This window comes from Saimiri boliviensis, chromosome 6 (assembly GCF_048565385.1).
Source record: "Saimiri boliviensis isolate mSaiBol1 chromosome 6, mSaiBol1.pri, whole genome shotgun sequence".
NCBI lineage: Eukaryota > Metazoa > Chordata > Mammalia > Primates > Cebidae > Saimiri > Saimiri boliviensis.
In genome coordinates this window covers 22470933-22492473 of record NC_133454.1, presented here as the reverse complement: position 1 = coordinate 22492473, position 21541 = coordinate 22470933, and the positions used below count along the sequence as shown (strand labels likewise).

At 47.7% G+C, this 21541-nt stretch overlaps 1 protein-coding gene across 5 annotated transcripts in view; it reads right to left on the bottom strand.

Annotated features, from left to right (window-relative positions):
- TENM4 (teneurin transmembrane protein 4) overlaps positions 1 to 21541 on the bottom strand; it is a 3045593-nt gene that overhangs the window by 239787 nt on the left and 2784265 nt on the right. For all 5 annotated transcript variants that reach the window (XM_074400388.1, XM_074400391.1, XM_074400392.1 and 2 more), the window contains one exon: positions 8602 to 8857. In XM_074400388.1, the coding sequence (XP_074256489.1) occupies positions 8602 to 8857 (256 nt within the window). The remainder of the gene's footprint in view (positions 1 to 8601; positions 8858 to 21541) is intronic.

Sequence of the window (21541 nt, the reverse complement as noted above, 5' to 3'; positions counted from 1 at the left end):
AAGGAAATTCTGGCTATTCAGAATGCTACTACTGCCTTTAAATAGTCTTGTTCTAAAATTTGAAAACTTAGATCTGGGTCAAATTATTTGGCGTCATTTGACTGATGAGGAAACTGAGGCCCAGAGAGATACGTGCCCTGCTCCCATACCCATAGCAAGTCAGTGACAGAGCTGAAACTAAAACCCAGCTGTCCTGACTCCCAGTTAAAGGACACCCCACCAAATTTTCTATCCACCCACTCCCCAAGACTCTAGGTGTCCAGTTCTTCTGAGAAACAAATGCCTCTCTTGATGGGGACCCTAAGCTGCTGAGCCCACCTTGGGTCATAGTTCTGCATGGTCTCCTGTTTACTGCTGCTGAGAGGTCAAGTATGGGCACCTGATTCACCTGACCCTCACATTGGTGCGTGCTATTACCTCATTTTACAGATACAGAAACTAAGGCTGAAAAAGGTTAGGTGCCCAGCATACAGCAAAAAGGTGAAGATGGGATTTAAAATCAGATCTCTCTGACCTCACAGCCCAGAGCTGCCTCTCAGGAAGGAGGTTCCTAAGCACTTGGAGAGGACCCTTTAGCTAAGGGGTGTTCTGTTTTTAAAGAGGTGACAAACGGGTCCCCTCTAAGCCTGTGGGGAGGCCTTGGACTAGCCCCTGAGCTGCCTACAGGCCAGGCCTCCAGTCCCACGTGTCCGACTCGAGGCAGGCTGAGCTTACCTCCCAAGGGCAGAACAAAGGGCTTTTGGGAAGGAAGTGGCCAGGAAGCTGCAGAGGCCAGTAGGTCCTCAGGACTGCCCCGTTCAACAGTTCACCTTCTCACAGTGAGCCCACTGTCCTAGGCTGTTTCCACCCGCAAAGCCCTGGGACAGCCACAATTGCATCTGATTCTCACAACCACCCACTGGGGCAGGACAGGCAGGGATCACACCCCATATTCTGTAGCTGAGACCTCAAGGTGTGCAGGGACCTAGTGATTCAGCCAAGACCACACAGAGTTAGTGATGGGGCTGGCATGTGAACAAATGAATGGAAAAAAAAAAAAAAAACAAAAAAAAACAGGTACCTGGTCTTCCAAGCCATGGTCATCCTTCTAAAAGGCCACCCTCTGATTTAAAAGATGTTGCTAGCTATTCACCCTCACATCTACCACCACAGCCTCCATGTCCACAGGGAAAAGTACAACCCCCTTTTCGTGTAGCCCAAGACCCTCCATTGCTGATCTCCATTTACTCTCATCCTGAAGAGACTCCCTGTGCTCCCGCTTCAAACTACTTACCGTCTCTTCGAAAGGCCAAGCTCACTCCTGCCTCTGTGCTTTTGCCCAGCTATCTCTCAGCTAAGAATTCCTTTCTCCCCTGCAGACTCCTGCTAATGGATGCCTGGAGAAGCTACTTAGAACAATCAAGAGACAGCACTGCGTAGTGGTTAGGTGTGTGGGCCCTGGAGCCAGCCAGCCTGGGGACGGACCACGGTCCTGCCGCTCACTAGCTGTGGGACCTGAGGCAAGTGACTTAACTTGTCTGTGCTTCAGATTCTTTGTCTCTAAAATGGGGATGAGAATATGACTACCTATATGTGCAGAAGAGTGAAGACAGCAGCCCTGACTGCTAGCCTTTGTAAGGCCTGCTTGTAACAGAGGCCCTGGGCTGGCATCTGGGAACTCAGGTTTCAGGAGTGTTGCCACCATTAACTAACGAGAGTGGCTGGCTCAGCGTGCCTCAACAATTATGATCAATAACTGCTTTCCTTCGGGGAGTCTGGAATCCAGGTACTTGCCAGGCAGAGGGTGCCAACATCAGCAGTTCCCAGTAAAAAACTCTGGAATTGAGGCTTTAATGAGCCTCCCTGACTGGCGACATTTCACACATTGTCACAACCTGTTGCTGGGGGAATGAAGTGCGTCCTGTGTGACTCCACTGAGAGAGGACCCCAGAACCTTGTGCCTGGTTTGCCCCAGACTCTACCCCAGGCGTCTTTTCCTTTTGCTGATCCTGCTTTGCAGCCTTTCACTGTGATAAACCAGGGCCGTGAGTACGAAACCTATGTTCAACTATGTGTTGAGGCCTGTGAGTCCCACTAGCAAATCACCAAACCTGGTGGGTTTGGGGACCCCCAATACCCACCTTATGAAATAGCTGTGAGGACCAAAGTTAACCTGTGTCAAGACCTTAGAATGGCACCTGGCTGTTCCCAGTAAGGGCTCTCTCTACTGCTGTTTCCAGAGCGCCCTCCACTCTGCTCAGAGGACTCCCTCTGTCACAACATCAGTCATGGTACCTGTCCTCATTCATTTACGGGGCTGTCTCCTTCAAGAGACCTCGAGCTTCTTAATAACAGTTGGCTGTGTCTTCTGCATGTCTGTTACTGAATCACTGAATGACAAGGAAAACTGTACGTCCCAATTCTCTGCAACGCTCTGGGGTTGACCCGTGCTGACAGAAGGCACTGTGGGTGCCATTCCGGGAACCATACGAGGGCTGGTCTAGAGACCACCACGGTGGCCCCTATCCCTGAGGGTGGGCAGGGTTGTTCTCCAAATTTAGTATGACCACAAAATGGGCCCCAGGCTTCCCTATCAGGCTTGAGATGACGTGAGCTGCAGTCAACGTCTATCAGCCTTCTGCTCTGACTTCCCCTCACCTGACAGGAGCGTGATGGGTTATTAATCAGACAGTCCCTGTGAAATCAATTAAGTGTCTGATGTTGCAGAGCACAAAATAAGTGGATCAGCGTTTGGGGGACCCTAAACCTATGGCTCCCTCCAGAATGGATCACAGGTGCACCTGTGGAAGCTTAAAGCAACACCTTATCCCAGCTCAAAGGGAGCACAGGTAGGCTCAGGATCCTCACTGGGGGTCGCAGTTAACCTTGGAGATTGTCAGAGGTACAGCAGGTGCAGAGAAAGAAGCCTGTTTACCAAAGCCCTCTCTCTTCTTCATCCTTCTGCTGGCCTTTCTTTTCCTGCCTGCATGAAATCTAAATCCCTCCTGGTCACTCTACCAGCTGTTACAGTTTTTACTCAGCCATTAATTCTAGACTCTCAATATAGACTGAGTTAGACAATCGGGAAAGGGCCCATGACTATTTCTCTGCCATCAAGAGGCTCCCACCCTGGTGAGGCCGGGCAAAAGCTGTTTAGGACAGCTATCTCCGCTAGGCCCTGCTCTCCTGGGCCTCTAGGCCTCTGCTCAGACTGTGCCCTCTCGGGCCCTCGTTTGCTCCCCTCCTCTGCCTGGGAGACTCCTGCTTGCTCTTCTCGGTCACGCTGTACCAGGTCTACTAGGAAGGCTTGCTTTTTCCCTACTCAAGTCTCAGTTAAGTATATGTATTTATTAACTTAGTTCACCGGTGTTAATAATTATCAAGCAGTTACCATGTCGTGGCAAGCCTTGTGTTGTGTGCTGGGGATTTTAGGGCAATTAAAATGGGTGGTTCAAGCCTGTAATCCCAGCACTTTGGGAGGCCGAGGCGGGTGGATCACGAGGTCGAGAGATCGAGACCATCTTGGTCAACACGGTGAAACCCCGTCTCTACTAAAAATACAAAAAATCAGCTGGGCATGGTGGCGCGTGCCTACAATCCCAGCTACTCAGGAGGCTGAGGCAGGAGAATTGCCTGAACCCTGGAGGCGGAGGTTGCGGTGAGCCGAGATCGCGCCATTGCACTCCAGCCTGGGTAACAAGAGTGAAACTCCATCTCAAAAAAAAACCAAAAAACAAAAAACAATGGAGCTTATTCCCTGTGTTTTTCTCTATCACAGCACTTATCCTATTACAAGAGTCAGTTCTCCTAAATGTCTTACCTGGTAGGCACATAGTGGACCCTCAGTGAATATTTATTGAATAATAAAGGGCTACATAATAAGTAGTTGAGCATTTACTGTATGCGAAGACATATTCAGATGTTATCTTAATATGTTTATTATAACAGCCTTATGAAGTGGTGTGGTGGATTAAAGATGGCCACAAATTCCTGGACACTTCTTTCACTGAGAAGTGGGATCTGAGTCATGGCACCAAAAACAAGAAATTAAAAAAAAATAAAAATCAAAAAAAGAAGTGGGTCTGTTTCTCCTCCTCTTGAAGCTGGCCAGCTCATGACTGATTTGACCAACAGAATACTGTGGAAGTGACACTATAGCATTTTCAGGCCAAGCCTTAAAAGCATAACTAGCTCCTGTCTCAGTGGCTTGGAGCCCTGAGCCACTGAATATGAATGAAGTACAATTACCCCACTAGCAAGCCGATGTGGAGAGGCCCCGGGAGGGAGAGAACGCTACAGTTTGGATGTTTGTCCCCCAAAGCTCATGTTAAAATTTGATATCCAGCTGGGCATGGTAACTCATGCCTGTAAAAGCAGTATTTTGGGAGGTTGATGCAGGAGGATTGCTTGTGCCCAGGAGTTCAAGAGCATCCTGGGCAACACAGTGAGACCTGATCTCTACAAAAAATAAGCAAAATCAGCTGGGCACGGAAGTGGCGCATGCCTGTAGTCCCAGCTACTTGGTAGGCTGAGGTGGGAGGATCACTTGAGCCTGGAAGGTTGAGGCTGAAGTGTCAAGATCATGCCACAGCATTCTGTCTCGAAAATGAAAAAAAAGGCCGGGCGCGGTGGCTCAAGCCTGTAATCCCAGCACTTTGGGAGGCCGAGGCGGGTGGATCACGAGGTCGAGAGATCGAGACCATCCTGGTCAACATGGTGAAACCCCGTCTCTACTAAAAATACAAAAAATTAGCTGGGTGTGGTGGCGCATGCCTGTAATCCCAGCTACTCAGGAGGCTGAGGCAGGAGAATTGCCTGAACCCAGGAGGCGGAGGCTGCGGTGAGCAGAGATTGCGCCATTGCATTCCAGCCTGGATAACGAGAGCGAAACTCCGTCTCAAAAAAACAAAACAAAACAAAACAAAACAAAACAAAACAAAACAAAACAAACAAAAAAAAAAAGATACCCAAAGCTGGAGATGGGGTCTATTGAGAGGTGTTTGGGTCATGAAGGTGGATCCCGCATGAGTAGATTAATGCCCTCCTTGGGAGGAGATCAAGTTCTCATTCTTATTAGTTCGCTCCAGAGCTGGTTGTTAAAAAGAGCCTGGCACCTCCCCACCTATCTCTCTGTTGCCATGTGATCTCTGCACACACCAGCTCCTCTTTGCTTTCTGCCATGAGTAGAAGCAGCCTGAGGCTCTCACCAGAAGCAGAAGCTGGTGTCATGCTTCTCGTACAGTCTGCAGAACTGTAAGCCAAATAAATCCTTTTTCTTTATAAAATACCCAGCCTCAGACACTCCTTTACAGCAACACTAAATGGACTGCGACAGAAGGGTACTGCCAAGCCCAGCTTTCTAGCCATCCTTCCACAAGATGTCAATTATGTGAGTGAGGTTGTCTTGGATCCTTCAAATGAGTCCAGTTGCCAGCTGCAGACCACCAATGGACCTTTGTCAACACGATGGGGAGTGGACGAATAGCTCAGCTGTGCCCTTCCGGAACTCCTGACTCACCCTGTGAAGTGTTATCAACTGGATGTTTCCAAAGCCACTAAATTCTGGGGTCATTTGCTTGTTATCCGCAATAGATAATCATAGCAGAAAGGGACTTTTATTTTCTCTATTTTAGAGATGAAATTTAAGGTCTCGGTCCATAGCTAGTGAGCACTGGGGTAGCGTTTCTGAGGATAGTGTTTGTCTGACCCTAAAACCTGTGCTTTGAACTCACTGTAGTGCACGGGCCATCAGTTGTGCCCTCAGGACATCAGGCTAAACTTACTTCTCCAAAGTAGAGAAGAGGTCGAACCTATTATTTCTTCTCAACTCCTCTGGCGAGTAAGAGCTCAAGAAACACTTTTTAAATAACATTTTTATTCACCGGGTTGATATGGGGAGAAGATATATATGAAAAACTGGGAAACAGCTTTTATAATGTGGTTTCTAAATGCCAGGCACTGTGCTGTGTGCTTCTTATATATCTCATTTACTTCCTCCCAACTTCTTTGAGTGGTATGAATTCTTACCCCAATTTATAGATGAGGGAGTCAAGGTTCAGGGATGTCAGGGAACTTGCCCAGCTAGTAAGGGTTAGAGCCAAGGGAGGCATGAAGGTCCCTTTGACTCTGAAGGCCACATTCTGTCTGCCTTGCCAGGCAGGTCAGCTTGTGATTCGGTCTGCCAGACTTGACACTGATCCCTCCTAAAGGGTACCTTGTTAGTTTTGTGCCCTCAACCAGTTAAGATCTAGATCTTAAGTATCTAGAATTCTGACAGCATCAAGATCTAGAATTCTGATTGTGTATCCACTGTGTTAAGCACCTCTTCCGGCTTTAGGTCATCCTTGGATGCACAGAACTCTGGGGTCACAGAGGAGGACTTCCTCAAACATTTCAACCGGGGCTTCAGGAATAAGCAGGACTTGGATAGACCACTAAGTGAGAAGGTGAGCAGCTCTGGCAGAGCCGTGCAAGACTACGTGCAAAGGCACAGATCCGTGAAAGGGCCTGGCATTTGGGGTAATGCTGATACGTACACATACATGTACAGACATAGAGCGATTGAATACATATAATATCATATCATACATAATGTTATTTATGTGTATGGATGTATATAAAATGGTGTTATGTGAGTATATACCTACATGGTAATCATAGTTACCTTTTGGTGATGAATATAAATGATTTTCTTTCTTCTTGCTTATTTCATTGTCTAGCTGTTTTACGATGACCATTTCTTATTTGAGGAATAAGCTATAAATTTTTTAAAAAGCTGCATGTGTTTTCAGCAATGGATGTGGGAGGACAGAGCATCAGAGAGGCAGGAGACGTGAGCTGGGACCACCTTTGCAACTCAAACTAACCATTAGGAAAACCACCTTGCTGCTCATCCTCGCTCTTGTTTTCCATGAGAAACCTAGAGACTCAGAGTAGGAGGTTCTAATTTGATCCTAAGTGGGAAAGATGAACATTAAGCAGAGGGAGTGGTGACTGTGGTCCGTGCAGAGCATCAGAACCATCGATTAGTGGCTGGCTTCTTGCAGTCCTGTTCGGTCTTTCGGTGAGCACGTTGGAAATAATGGAGATCTGATTAAGCTACCCTGGGCGGGCTGCCACACAATTATCCTACTCTGTTACTGATGAGCACCAAGGAGGCACGCGGGGAAAGATCATACACGATTTTAAAGGATCTCAACAGAAACAATACAAATTAAGAGACTGGAGGTGGGAGTGGGAAAGCTGATTGGGTCGCATCTCTGAGAACTTTGCTTTCGGAAAAACAATTCTACAGGAGTAAAATGGCACAAAAATGTTGATTTTCTCTTATTGGCCTCCACAAGCTCGATGTGCCATTACCATTACCATAGTTGCGTGCTAGGCAGTCAGATGGCTACACTTTCAACATGCAGGTTAATTTTACTTCCTTAAATCTGGCATGACCTTTGTTCTCTTCACAGATAAACAACAGGAGTTTGGGAAAATGAAACCTATGTTCCCCACTACTCTAGGAAATACGGTAGAAGATAAAGCAGTTCCACTTCATCTACAGTTTAGAGAAAGGGAAAGGCTGTGCCCCCAAGGTCAACGGTGCTTATCTCAGAGTGGTAGGATTATGGGTAAATCTTAATTTTTGTCTTTATAATAGTTTTCTGCCTTTTCTCCAGTGAGCTTGTATGTTTTTCATAATCATTAAAAAAAATTCCATTTTGGAAAAATAGCATGTAAGCAGAGGGAAGGAAAACGGCTACAGAACTCAGGCGGACTTAAGTCCCTGAGCTGACAAAATCATTGCCCAAAATAGCTGGAAGAAGGAACGGAGTGGAGGGATTCCTGACCAGAGAAGGCGGCCGGGTGTAGGTGAAGCAGCACTGGACAGGGAGTCTGACCTTGAACCTGAGTTCAAGTCTTAGCTGCGCCTCAGTCACCTACATGAAATGAGCTTGTGAGGGACCCACTCTGATCCTCAGCTTCCAAATTCCCAAATGGGCATGATCATCCTAATACCCACTTCATAGAGGTATGAGGAATACAAAAGGTCACACACAGGAAAGCCCCTGTCACCCAAAGCTGATGTACACATGCTAGGGGTTACTGGGGCTTTGGGTATAAAGGTGGTAGCACAGCAGGGAAGGAGGAGAGGAGGGGAGACTGATAGCTGAGTGCCGACGCCAGGCCAGGCAGGCCTGACACTGGGCACAGGGTGGTAGAATCATGTAGGGAAAGGCAAAGAGGGGGCCCGAGTCAAACCGGACTGAAAGCCTGCTGTCTGTCACACACCTGTGCACGTTAGCTCTCATCTGCTTTAACAATTCTGTCCCGCGAACGTCATGGCCATTGTGTAGCGCAGGAAAGAGAGGCACGGGGTTTGGGGCGGTGTCTAGCCACCTGGCCAAGGTTACATCTTTGGTAAGCAGCAGGCTGGCACTGGACCTCAGGTCTCTTGGATTCCAAAGCCCGTGCTGGCAGTCGGAGAAGTACGTCCCTTAAACCGTGCACCCGACCCCAGCTCCTCCGGCCAGCGTCATCCGGGGACACGGGACAGCCCCGCCAGCCAAAGGCCTCGGCCCGGGGCCCGGCTGCCCGCCCTCCCCAGCCTCGCCCGCCCCGCCGGCCGCGCACCTGGTCTCCAGGGGGATGTTGCTGTTGAGCAGCCAGTTGTCCTGGGCGTGGGCGGGCTCCTGGGTGCCGCCGGCGGGGGGCTCTCCGGAGAGCGAGTGGTCCGTGGGGGCCGGGCTAGGGTTGCTCCTCGGCGTGAAGTTGCCCCGGTTCAGGGAGTTAATGGAGGCCGCGTGGTGCTGGTTGGGGGTGTGGGCGTGCGAGAGCGGTGGCGGCGGCGTCCGGAGCCGCGGGTGGTTCTGCAGGCCGCCCGGGTGATCTAGGGCACAAACACGGCGGTCAGCGGCGGCAAGCTGGGCGCTGCCCCTCGGCTGCCAAAGCAGCCACAGGGGTCTGAGCAAGACCACAGAAGAGGGCACTGGCAGATTGTACAAACCGATGCAGCCAATCGGCAATCACGTTTACTGAGCACCTGCTATTCTAGGTGAAAGGGATACCTCGGCCAACTGAAGAGACAGAAGTCCCCGTCCCCGTGGAGCTTAAATTCTAGTCGAGGAGCGAAACAATAAACAACACAAAAAAGACGAGTTGGCCCACGTCAGCAACTTCACATTGTTTCTTTCATGCTTTTAGGACGTGGTTTTTAAAGTGTGGCCAAGGACCGGCAGCTTCAACATCAACTGAGAATTTTGTTAGAGATAAAAATTCCCAAGCCCGGCCCCAGATGGCCTGAATCATGAACCCTGATGGGACCCGGGAATCTGATTTTACAAACCCTCCAAGTGATTCTGAAGTATACTAACATTCTAGAACCACTGATGATATATGATGGTACACAGTAAGTGAAACAAACAAGGTTTGAAAAGTAAAACATACAATTTACTGAGATGGTGATACATTGAAGAGCACATACAGCCAGGAAGGGGACTGTGGCCTGTGCATGCAGGGGCAGTGGTGAAATTTTAGATGGGGTAGCCACATTAGGAGAAAGATGACATTTTTATAAAGTGAGCCATGTTGGGGTCTGGTGGTTCAAAACCATTCTTCACATTTACTGAGCACATTGAATGTGCCAGAGTCCTGTTCTGAGCCCTCTACAAGTGTAAATTCAGCTAATTCTCACAACCACCACAGTAGGGACTGCTTTTATCCCCAGTTTACAGATGAGAACACTGAGAGACTTTTTAAATTCCCTTTAATTATTCAGAGCAACAGGTATCATCACCAATTTATACATGAAAAATGTGGACTTGGAGCAGGTAAGTAAAGTGCCCAAGAGTTTGTCTCTAATTGGGTGTTACTAGCAAAGCAAGCAAGCAAATACAATTTCTAGTGATACCACAAATGAGGCAAGTCATAGAGGTAAAGCTTTACCATCCATCTAAGCTATGCTCACGGAAAGCCTAGTCTTTATTACAGGGTAGGTGACAAGGCCAGGAAATCAGATTCTAACCTATATTCCACCACTTATTAACCACATGGGCATGGGCAAGTCATCTGACCTCTTTGAGCCTCAGTTTTCTCATCTGTAAAATAGGGGACATAGTTTATTTTGGGGATCACAGAGCTACTGTGAGATCAAATGAGGCAATCAGTGGGAAATAAATATTTCTGAAGTATTCCGCTTTCTTTGTTCCTCCTGAGAATTCTGTATTTCATAGAGGAGACTCAGAATCAGAGAGAACAGCAGCAATATTCCAAAGGCTGTGCTCTTCTTTGGATAGGGAGAGGGCTTTTTGGGAACCGCCAAGCACAGTCAACAATGAAGCACCATTAGTGTTACGGATTTTTTAGGGTAAGACCCATCACTCTGTTTTTTGAGTAAACCAACTTTTTATGCCAAAGGGGTATAAAGCAAATCTGGTGGGGAATTTGGGAAAGGGGATTTAGGGGTAGAAGGGAAAAAGAAACAGAAACCCGTCTGAGTGGATCACTTCCTCATTACAAGCTGCTACTTTTGGCATAAAGCCCACACCTGGCCTATTAATACGAAACCCTCTGGAATCTGATCTATAGCTGTCTTCGAGCTTCATATCCCATCAGCTCCATCATGCATCCTCCACTCCAGCCACAGCTTTCCTCCGAGGCCAGGAGACGTGCTGAGGCCATCTGAGTAGCCAAAACCTCAACTCCCAGAAGGAGGGTCCTCAGGAAGGTGACAGAAGGTGAATGGTACCCCCTGAAGATATGCAGTGCTGTAGCGCTCGACAAGAAGGGAACTAGCAGGGATGTTCCTTACTGGGAAGGCAGAGAACCTGGAAGCCAATACAACCTGCCCAGGCAGAGCGTCCCACTCAGAGGACAGGTCAGGAAGAAGGTGAGAATATGCAGCGTCATTTGTTTTGTCCAGCTGTCCTCAGGCAGCACTTTAATGGAGACAGACAGAGCCAGGGACAGAAGCCAGCAGCAGAAGCAGCCTCCTGGGCTGACTGAACGTTATTCCCAACCTTGGCCTTTCAGGCTGCTGGCAGTAGTCCACCAGAGAGCACTGGCCAATGGTCAGCAGGAGGCCAGCAGAAAAGTGTGACCCAGTCCTTGCTCGTGCCCTGGCCCAGGAGTCAACCTCCTCACGGCATTTTACTTAATTGATACAGTTTCTGCCATGTACTGGAGCATCTACACTGTGTGCTTCCACGTAACTTTTCTAATGCTTACAACGACCCTTAGGAGACAGTATTTATATTCCCATTTTACAGATGAGGACAGTGAGGCTTTCAAAACTAGTCAGTGGTTCTCATAAACACAAAGGCCAAATTCAGTTTACCAAGCCATGGTGCCTTTGCATAAAACTCAGACATCTCCCGGATTGTCTGCCCATGGCTGAATGCAGGAAAAAGATCCTCAGTGAAGAGAGCAGCATCTGAGGTCTGGGCCAGGCAAACCTACAGACATTCGCTTTGTGACTAATGAGGACACCTGAGAAATGTTCAGAAGGCTCTGGCCTGAGAAATGTTCAGAAGGACTGTCAAAAGTCCTGCAATGATGAGACTGTGTAAGTATAAGATCACCTGTCCAGGTCTAAAAACTGACTTCTAAAAGGAAATTCTCCTATGGGGACAAGGAATGTTTTCTATGGGAACAAGGAAGGTGCTGGCCCAAATCCTCCTACTTTGTGAAGCTCAGCTCAACTGCCAAGCCATCCAGAAAGACTTCCTTGGTCTACCCTCTCTAAAGTCCCCTTTTCCTCTTGAATGCCGACAGACCTCTCACCTTCATCTCCTCCCCAAGAGCATGCAGGCTGATGTCCCCATGTTGCCTCTCCTGGGAGGTGTGAAAGTCCCTATCTTCTCTTCTCTACGCTGGGGGATCATAGAGCCTAGAACTGAGCAGATGCTCAATTACGTTTATTGAACTAAGAGCCATGTGAATGGCCTGAGCTGTCAGTGCAAGCAAGTGAGGTTCATGTGGGGTATATTTGTGTGCAGAAAAACCATAGTAGACCACTCTGGGCTCACTAGACCATCGGTCTCCGTAGGCCTTTACTAACTTGCCTGGAGCCAGAGTTGCAGTGGCTTTGGCTAGACCCTTTGCTTCCCTTCCCTCGCCCTTTCTAGCTTGAGAACCTTAAGAAAGGGGACCTTGATGTTTCCCAGGTTCCCAAAGGAAAAGCTTTATATTTGGGAGCTCAGCAATGAAAGTTTCACTCACAAACCCCAGGAAAAAAAAAATGTATCCTAAAAGAGCAAATGTTTCCTCTGGTCTGAATGGACTCTTCTTTTTGCTCCTATGGCCAGGAAGGCAGGCAGAGGTGAGAGGCTTCAGAGGAGCTTTCTTTTATCCCATCCCTAATACGTACCCTCGTCTTTCGGAGGGAAATCTCAGAACCAAGTCATTCATTCAGCATTTATTGAATGCCTATTCTGTGCCAAGTCTTGTACACTAGGTATTGGGCATAAAACAGTGAACAAGATAAATACAAGGCCTAAGAGAGGACTCTTCTGGTTTCTATTTACTGGCTGGGTGACCTCCAAGAAAAAGTTTCTTCGCTTCCTACAGGTTCTCACATTTCCTTGCTCCTTGGTCAGTGTGTCTGTGAAAGGGCACACTTTCCTACTTTACCACTTTCTGGAGGATGAAGAGCCATGGGTTTGCTCAGGTACCAAGTATACCATCAACTCCTACTAAACCCTGAGGGAAAGACCCATGTGTCATTCCTTTTTATATCCTCAGTATCTGCACAGAGCTGGGCCTAATACATGGCAGGCTCTCAGTAAGTATTTACAGAATGCCGGGGAAAGAACCACTCAGGTAGTTGGGCTTTTTGTCTGGAGAAGCAGTTGCTTCTCTCATGCTACCTAGGAGTACGCATTGGTACACTTGCAAAGCTGTGCTGTAAATTCCAATTTATACCCTCTTCTTGCAGATACAGTTACCAAACGTATCTGTGAATCAAGCCCAAATGTGAGTCATTTCTGTTATTTGTGCATACCACAGTCAGTAAAGGTCACTCGCTTATCGGAGTTTTGCAAGGCTGGTTTTCCAGGAAGTGTCTTTGCTTCCTACAATTTCTTGGATATATTTGCAGTTACTAGTATCCTCCATACCTCAGACAGTTTTCATTTTAGATGTACAAAAACCCTGAACTGCAGAGCCTCCTGGCTGCATCTCCCTGAATCAAGATCACAGTGAGACTCCTTCTGAGTGCTGGGCAGAGCCGTAGGTGAAAGAGACTTGGCTATGGTGTCAGAGAGCCCTGAGTTCAAGTTTTGGCTCTGCCACTTAGCAGCTGTGTGACTTTCAAGTCACTTACCTTCTCTGGAGCTTTAGTTTTCTTGTCACTAAATGGAAATAATGCCTACCTTCTAGGATTGTTATGAGAATTAAAAGAGACAGTGTATGTGAGTGCTTAGTGCCATGCTTGGAATATAGTAATCCTGAAAAATGGTAACAATTCATTCCACAATTACAATAAAATCATGTTGAACGAATAAATCACAAAGCCCTAAATCATCACCATGGTGATCACTCTTCAGCATTTACAACAGGGGTTCCAAAGCAAAAAACCTTGAGAGAGAAAGAGCAGGAAAATATCTAACAGAAGTGTGATACTATTTTATTACACTGAATCCCACTCTGGACAACCTGCTGGGTCCTAGGAGCTCTAGTCTCAGGAGGGTGCCTGTAGTTGAACTTGTAGTTCAGAAACGAATGAAAATGGCTGTAGCGCTGACACTCAGAACCAAAACCAGATGCATGGGCTCACCACATATTCAAAGAGGAAAGCTCCTTTCTGCATTAGATTAGCATCTCAGAGCAAACCAGGCAGTGGCTGCTACCCAAATCCATACCTCTCTGCCCTGGGTTCAAGGTGTGCCTTAAGGAGAGGGCCCCAGTGTTATTTAATCAGCCAGGAATATTAAACAGCCCTTTGTTGTATGCAGAGACCTGACGAATTAAAAAATGAAGATAAGCCCCATCCTTGACAAGTGTTTGGGAGGAAAGCTGGCAAAGATATAACAGCAGAACTCAGGGATCTCACAGACCTAGGCCTTAACTCTGTCTCTTACCAGCTACGTTCACCTCCATGAGCCTCTAGTCATGCATCTATAAAATGCATGTATTATAGTAATGCAATACAAGGAAGAGAAAGAATATGGACTACCACAGGTTAAATACATAGAGATTCAGAAATCAAACAAACACGGTCCTTGACTTTGAGATGCTTACGTCTAGTAAAGAAAATGGAGATACAAACAGATACTACACAAACTGCTGATGATCAAGTTATATATCACTATCATCATGGCATATGTTAGTTAACATTTACTATTTACCACTTGCCAGATACTGTCTAACTACTTTGCTTATTTAATCCTCATAATGCCACTGGAAAGAAGGTACTATTCAGCACTTTGGAAGGCCGAGGCGGGTGGATCACGAGGTCAAGAGATTGAGACCCTCCTGGCCAACATGGTGAAACCCTGTCTCTAGTAAAAAAAAATTAGCTGGGCATGGTGGCACGCGCCTGTAGTCCCAGCTGCTCGGGAGGCTGAGGCAGGAGAATTGCTCGAACCCAGGAGGTGGAGATTGCAGTGAGCCAGGATCATGCCACTGTACCCCAGCCTGGTGCCTGGGGACAGAGCAAGACTCTGTCTCAAAAAAAAAAAAAAAAAGAAGGTACCATTATTATTCCCAATTTTGTAAATGAGGAAACTGAGACACATACAGGCCAAGCAATTGCTCAAGATTTCAAAACCTGTAAGTGGTGGAACCAGAATTTGAACTCAGGCAGTCTGCCTCCGCAGACCTTACTGTTAAGCACTCTTCTTTGTGTGCATTCAGTGAGTGAATGCAGGTGAGGTGCTTACATCAAGGCCTGCCACATACTGAGCACTTTCCAAGGGTCCACCACTATAATCCTTGTCAGCTTACGCCACAGCCCCAGGGAACACCAGGGGACATGGAGGGAGGCTGCCAGACTTACTGTCAGGGTCAGGAAAGGTTTCTGAGAAGTGACACGTGACCTATGTCTGAGGGGCATTCTAGGCTGTAGATAATGCATGTACAAGGGTTCAGAAGCCAGGCCAGCTGGGAACAGTTTTATAACTCGTATGAAATGGCTGTGCAAGGACAGTGGCTGTGGGTGAGGTGGAGACGCTGGGGCAGGCCCAGGTGGTCACTGCCTGGAGGTGCCAGGCTAAAGACCTTGGCCTTTATCCAGAGGGCAAGGGGTCACATTAGTATGTAAGGAAGATTTCTGGTGGCCACATGGAGGATAAACCAGGCGGGGACAGGCTATAAGCACCCCCTAGACTGACGGCAGGGTGCCTTCCTAGTGGAAAGATTCCAGTGGAATCTGTCACTATTCTTTTATGAGATCACATTCATGAGAAAAAGGAATAAACTTCCAGAGCTCTGGCTCAGGCAAGGAACTCAATTGTGTCACTAGCCCTGTGATCAAAGGCCAGCTCTGGCTCCAAGAAAGGGTGCCAGGCTGGGTGCCCATATCCAACCCTGCAAACGGCAGACAGGCGCCCGAAGGTCTCCTTGCTACAGCGCTAATGACGACCCCAGTGTGCACTGCAGTCATTAATTGGGTCCCAAAGATTGTCAGATATGAAAGATGATGGTATTTAATGATCATAAAACAAAAACTCCAGCTGCCTGAGAATGCCAACAGAAAGAGTTATTTGGCTTCCATTAAAATGCCATCGACTACCACTGATCAGGATGGTGATGCAGCAGTGCTGAGAGCTTGGCTAATGAACCTTGGTCTCCACGACCAATTTCCGAAGGCCAGAAAGCTCTTTATCACCGCAGTCGGCAGTCGGAATCTGATAGCCTGACTTCCGGTCTCAGCTCTGCCTCCTTCATGCTGCAGAATCTCGGTCACTCTATTTAACCTGATTTTCAGTTTCTTCACTTGTCAAATGTATATGAAAGCAACTTGCAAACTGCAAAATCTTCTGCAAGAGTTAGAGACAAATATCACTATTATTATTCCCTGAACCTAGAATGGATCAAAACAGTCAAGTCTGCAGTATAACCACCAGTCTGAACATGATGAGGCAAGGGGTCACACTTTCTGTGATGTTTTCTCTGCTTATTCATTCCTCCTCTGAACAAAACGCTTTCCGTTCACTTTCACTTTTGTCCTATGTGATGGCCAGTGCTCAGGGCTTCGAAACAGGATTTAGCCTGAAACCCCAGATGGACTCACACACAGGGAAGGGTCCACAGAGGACAGCAGACTGTGGGGCTTCCCTGGTTCCCCTTCAGTTTTCTGATGGGGAATGAAAAATAGCACCTAGAGGTTACAATATAGCTATTTCTGCCTCCTCATTTATTTATCAGGACAGAACTTTGGGTGAACGCTTTGGGTGAACGCTCAGACTATTAAATTGCTTTGCATTTTAGAAACAGTGGTGAAGGGACAATGTATGAAAAAGTCTCACTTTTTCATATGATGCAGTGGTTTTTAAATTGGGGTGCCTGGAAATGTGAAGGGAATGTTTTCTGGTTGTCACAATGGCTGGGAAGCACAGCTGGTCTTTGGCAGGAGGGGGCCAGAATCTAGCCGCATGCAATGACTGGGACCCAGAGATCTCAGGTGTTACGCAGTCCAGTGGCAGTAGGATGGGTAAACAGCTGCTGTAAGACTTTATTCTCTGTTTGCCTCCTCCATCCCCATCCTCAGTTCTAGACCATTCTTTGCCTTTCTGTATCTCAGGAGGCTGACTCCTAAGGACTCATCACCTGGGCTCCCTGGCTCATTGGCTTCTGGACTGGTTTGGCTAATGGTGAGCATAGCAGGACACTGAAAGTTAGGAGGAGAGAGAAGCTGGAGTAACCTCCTTGCTATGGTTTGAATGCGTACTCCAAATTTCACGTGTTGGAAACGTAATCTCCATATTCATATGTGGATGGCATTTGGAGGTGGGGCCTTTAGAAGGTGGAGTCCCAGTGGTGGAACTGGTGGCTTTATAAGAAGAGAGACCTGGTCTGGTGCACTCTTGCCCTGTCGCCATGTGATGTCTGCTGCAACATTATGACATGGTAAGAAGGTCCTCACCAGATGTGGCCCCCTGCCCTGAAGCTTGGATGTCCTAGCCTCCACCTATAAGATGGAAATTTCTTTTCTTTAGAAATTACCCAGTCTGTGAGAGCACAGACAATGGACAAGACACTTCGCTCCCCACCCCATAGCAGCCCTGCTTCAGCTCTGAGTCTCAGGCAGTAGCCACACCCCTCCAGGCGACAACAGTTTACAGATAGAGTGGTCTAGGGACGCTTCTAGGAAGAGCAAGGACTGGAACTGGGCACTGAAGTTGAGGTAGGATGGAAGCAGGCAAAAGGGTAGCAAGAGGGCATTCTAGGTAGGGTCCTGGCATGAGTGAGCAAAGGCCCACAAAGACAGACAAGGCTGGAGCCCACCTTCAAGAGCCTAGAGTCGGGGGGCAGTTTCAAGGGTGTTCAGAGGGCTTGCCCCGACTTCCAGTCTTTTTTTTTTTTTGAGACAGAGTCTTGTTCTGTCGCTCAGGCTGAAGTGCACTGGTGTGATCTCAGCTCACTGCAATCTCCACCTCCAGGGTTCAAGCAATTCTCCTGCCTCAGACTCTTGAGTAGCTAAGATTACAGGTTTATGCCACCATGCCCAGCTAATTTTTGCATTTTTTTAGTAGAAACAGGGTTTCACCCTGTTGGCCAGGCTGGTCTTGAACTCCTGACCTTGCGATCTGTCCACGTCGTCCTTCCAAAGTGTTAGGATTACAGGCATGAGCCACCATGCCCGGCCGACTTCCAGTCTTTTAAAGCCAAGAGTATTCATAAGAGTGGCCTGACGTCAGGAGTTTGAGACCAGCCTGACCAACACGGTCAAACTCCATCTCTACTAAAAAAATACAAAAACTGGCTAGGTGCGATGGCTCATGCCTGTAATACCAACACTTTGGGAGGCCATGGTGGGCAGATCACAAGGTCAGGAGTTTGGGACCAGCTTGACCAACAAGGTGAAACCCAGTCTCTACTAAAAATACAAGAATTAGTTGGGCATGGTGGCACGTGCCTGTAATCCCAGCTCCTCAGGAGGCTGAGGCAGGAGAATCGCTTGAACCTGCGAGATGGAGGCTGCAGTGAGCCGAGATCTCGCCATTGTACTCCAGCCTGGGTAACAGAGTGAGACTGTGTCTCAAAAAAAATAATAATAAAATAAAAAGAAAAAAGACAAAAATTAGCCGGATATGGTGGCATGCACCTGTAATTCCAGCTACTCGGGAGGCTGAGGCAGAAGAATTGCTTGAACCCAGGAAGCAGAGGTTGCAGTGAACTGAGATCACACCACTGTATATCAGCCTGGGGAACAAGAGCGAAACTCCGTCTCAAAAAAAAAAAAAAAAAAAAAAAAAAAAAAGAGTGAATCAGAACTCCCAGGCATCATTAAAATGTACATGAGGTTCCTCATCCATCACTGAATGTTCTAGGATAGGACTGATAGGACCGGGGGAGAGTGCCCTATTGCCTTTAACTAGACAACTGAGGGAGAACACATTTTCAGACTCTGCCAGAAAGCAGTATGATCAACATTGCTCTCTATTCCCAGGGTCACGGTAATTTACAGACAAACTAAGCCAAGAGCATCAAAACCTGTGTTTTCAAAGTGTGGGGCATGCATAACTGGGTTGGACCATCATTTGAACCCAAAAGTAGAACTATCACAACAGAACACTCCACCAAATTTCATTCTTGTGTTTGTCCCTATCAGCAGCTAATTTTGCCGTGTGACTTTGGGCAAGGCACCTAACCTATCTGAGCCCCCCAACTGACAAACAGAAAAGAAGGTGGTGGGAGTCCACTCCAATTTTAAAATCGGATAGTGTATCATTCTGAACCTGTGATATTTGTTGATGAACATCTGCTTGCAAAATGTGTGCACAGCGAGTCGTGTATTATTATACTGTGTTGTGTGACTGGGCACCAAACAAGGCAAAACGATGCAATGAAAGAAAGAGAAACATGTGGTGGTTCTCCCGTCCCGCCCTCCCTCCTCCCTTCCCTTCCTGCTTCTCTGCTTTCATTTCTTTTACAAACACTACCTTTTATATGCCTTGTCCTTGATAACGGAGACGCAGAGATGGATTAGACAAAGTTTCTGCCTGTAAAATCGAAACAGACTTCTTGGGAAAGGCCAGCTGAAGCTGGGGGGTTGTCGGGGTGGGGGGAGGTCTTTTCTGGATACATGCTTTCCCCCAACTTAAAGCTGTGCCTACCTCAAGGCAGAATTTGTCCTGGGAAAGCTTTCTGGCTGTCAAGTGAGTTTTCCTTCCTTCCATTGTCACCTTCTTACCCTTTTCAAAAACGATCTGATCCATTAACAGTTTAGGTCAAGTCCCAAATCAACAAGGAACCACAGCTGATGGGTAAGGGGCGGGTGTGTGTATGTGAGTGTCGGGGGTGGAATTCAGCTCAACAGGAGTCAGCAGTGTGACGGAGTGGATAAAGCAGCTCATGTAAAGGTAGATAGGCTGCATTCACCGAGGAAAAGCAGGAAGAACCAGGGACAGCCACGCTGTGCTGATTTGCTGGAGCAGGCCCAGAGGAGGGATACTGGATGGCAGGGTCACCTCAGTGCAGCAGAGACGGATTGTTCTCGAGGTCTCTGAGCTAGCTAACGCTTGCCCTGGCTTCCTTGGATGGTGAAGGGTTTAGAGACTATTCCTGTGGGAGTAGGAGGAGGACTGATGCTGTTAGCCTGGAGAGGAGAAGGGTTAGGGGAAGAGCTTAAAGAGTGTGTGTCTAGCAGTCCAGCTGAAAAATGCCAAATGCCTTATGATCTGCAAGCCTCATCGCTTACGCCCACACAATTCATGTGCTAGGAAAGAAAACACCCAATCACATGGTGTATTAGAAGCCTTAAATAGAAGAACTCTTCCCGGCTTTGCCTTTAACTCAGTCTGTGGCTTTGGGAAAATCCCTTTCTTTCTCTGGGCCTCAATTTGTCCATCTGAAAAAGGAAGGTCCTTTGTTTTATACATACTCTACTGAGTCCCTTCCAGCCATTGACGGTCTAGTTTCTCCTGGCTTCCCTTGTTCCTCTCAGGGAATTTCCTGGAAAGAAGGGAATAGCGAGAACAGTACTGCTGCCTTCAAACAGCCAAAGGGTGGGAGGACTAAATCTACTCTCTGGGGCTTCGGGAAGATGAATCAGAACTGAGGCCAGGAAGTTACCAGGAGCAGACAGCAGTTCGGCTTAAGAAAACCCTTCTTCCTGCCAACCTCTCCAGTACGGAATGGGCTGCCTCTTATGGTAGTGAGTTCCTTGTCAATGAAGCAAGGCTGATACAACAAGCCTCAAACCTCCTGCCTGAATGTCAATCATCCACAGCTCTAACTAAATGTACACACAGTTAAACTTAATGCCTCCCTGTCCTGCCTCAGCCCCAATTCTGTACCCCCTCTTCTAACGCTCGTGATCTCAACATCACCAGCTGCTGCCAGAACCGCCCACCCAATCAATTAAGCAGACCTCTGAGAACTGCCACTGTGTCCTCCTTCTTTTTCAGGTTCAACAATTTAGCAATGTAACCAAGTTCTCTAGATGTCATCTTCCACGTATCTGCTATCTCCTCGCCACCCCTACTGCCGTATCTTAGCTTACATCCTCATTGGTAGACATTGGTGCCCCAGCCTGCAGGCTCACCTCCTTCAATTCAGTGGCCATCAATCAGCTGGCGTGAACTCCCTAAAAGGAAACTGGCTTATGTTGCTTCCCTGATTGAAAGCATTGTTGTGGCTCCCCACTGCCCACAGGACAAGACCTTCCAGCATCTGGCATGAGTCCACGGCTCCAAGGTAGCATCCCATACGTCTCCACCTCCCTCTTTAAAAAGGTGCCAAGGTTAACAGGTTAATTAGACACCACTCATGAAACCGCTCCCTCTTTGTCTCATGGCCATGGCTTTGCATACGTTGTTGGTTTTCTGCATGGGAGGCGTTTCACATCTCTACCTGGTTAACTCAGATTCGAAGTTACCTCCTCCAGGAAGACTTCTCTGACCATTCTCACTCCGTTTGGATTAGAGACCACCACTCTGGGCCCTCTAGCCTCCATGGCTCACTCTGAATCATAACCATTTGTTTACTGGTCTGTCTCTTCCACCAGACTGTACACTCCAAGGGCAGAGGTTGTTTCTTAAGATACCATAGGCTGTGAGGCTAGCAGGGGATGATCCCCCTCTCTGGAGTACCAGGTAGGTTTGCATCTGTGGAACTCTTTCACCGAGGATCTGTCACTGAATGTGGAGGGGCCGGGGGTGATCTGGGCACTCTGCATCTTCGTCCTCCTCTTTAAACTTGACCTGACATTTCTCTGAACTGCACATTTAAGACAGCTGATAATGGAGATGGGCATAAACGCTTTACATTTTGTCAACTGTTGGAGATGCCATGAAAAGAAGATCAAGACAATGAATCTCAAGGCTCCTGCAGGGAATAGCCTGCTTTGTCGAGACTGATGGCCAGCATCAAAGGTCAGTGCAGTTTATCAGGTCATTTTCCAGATTCGAAC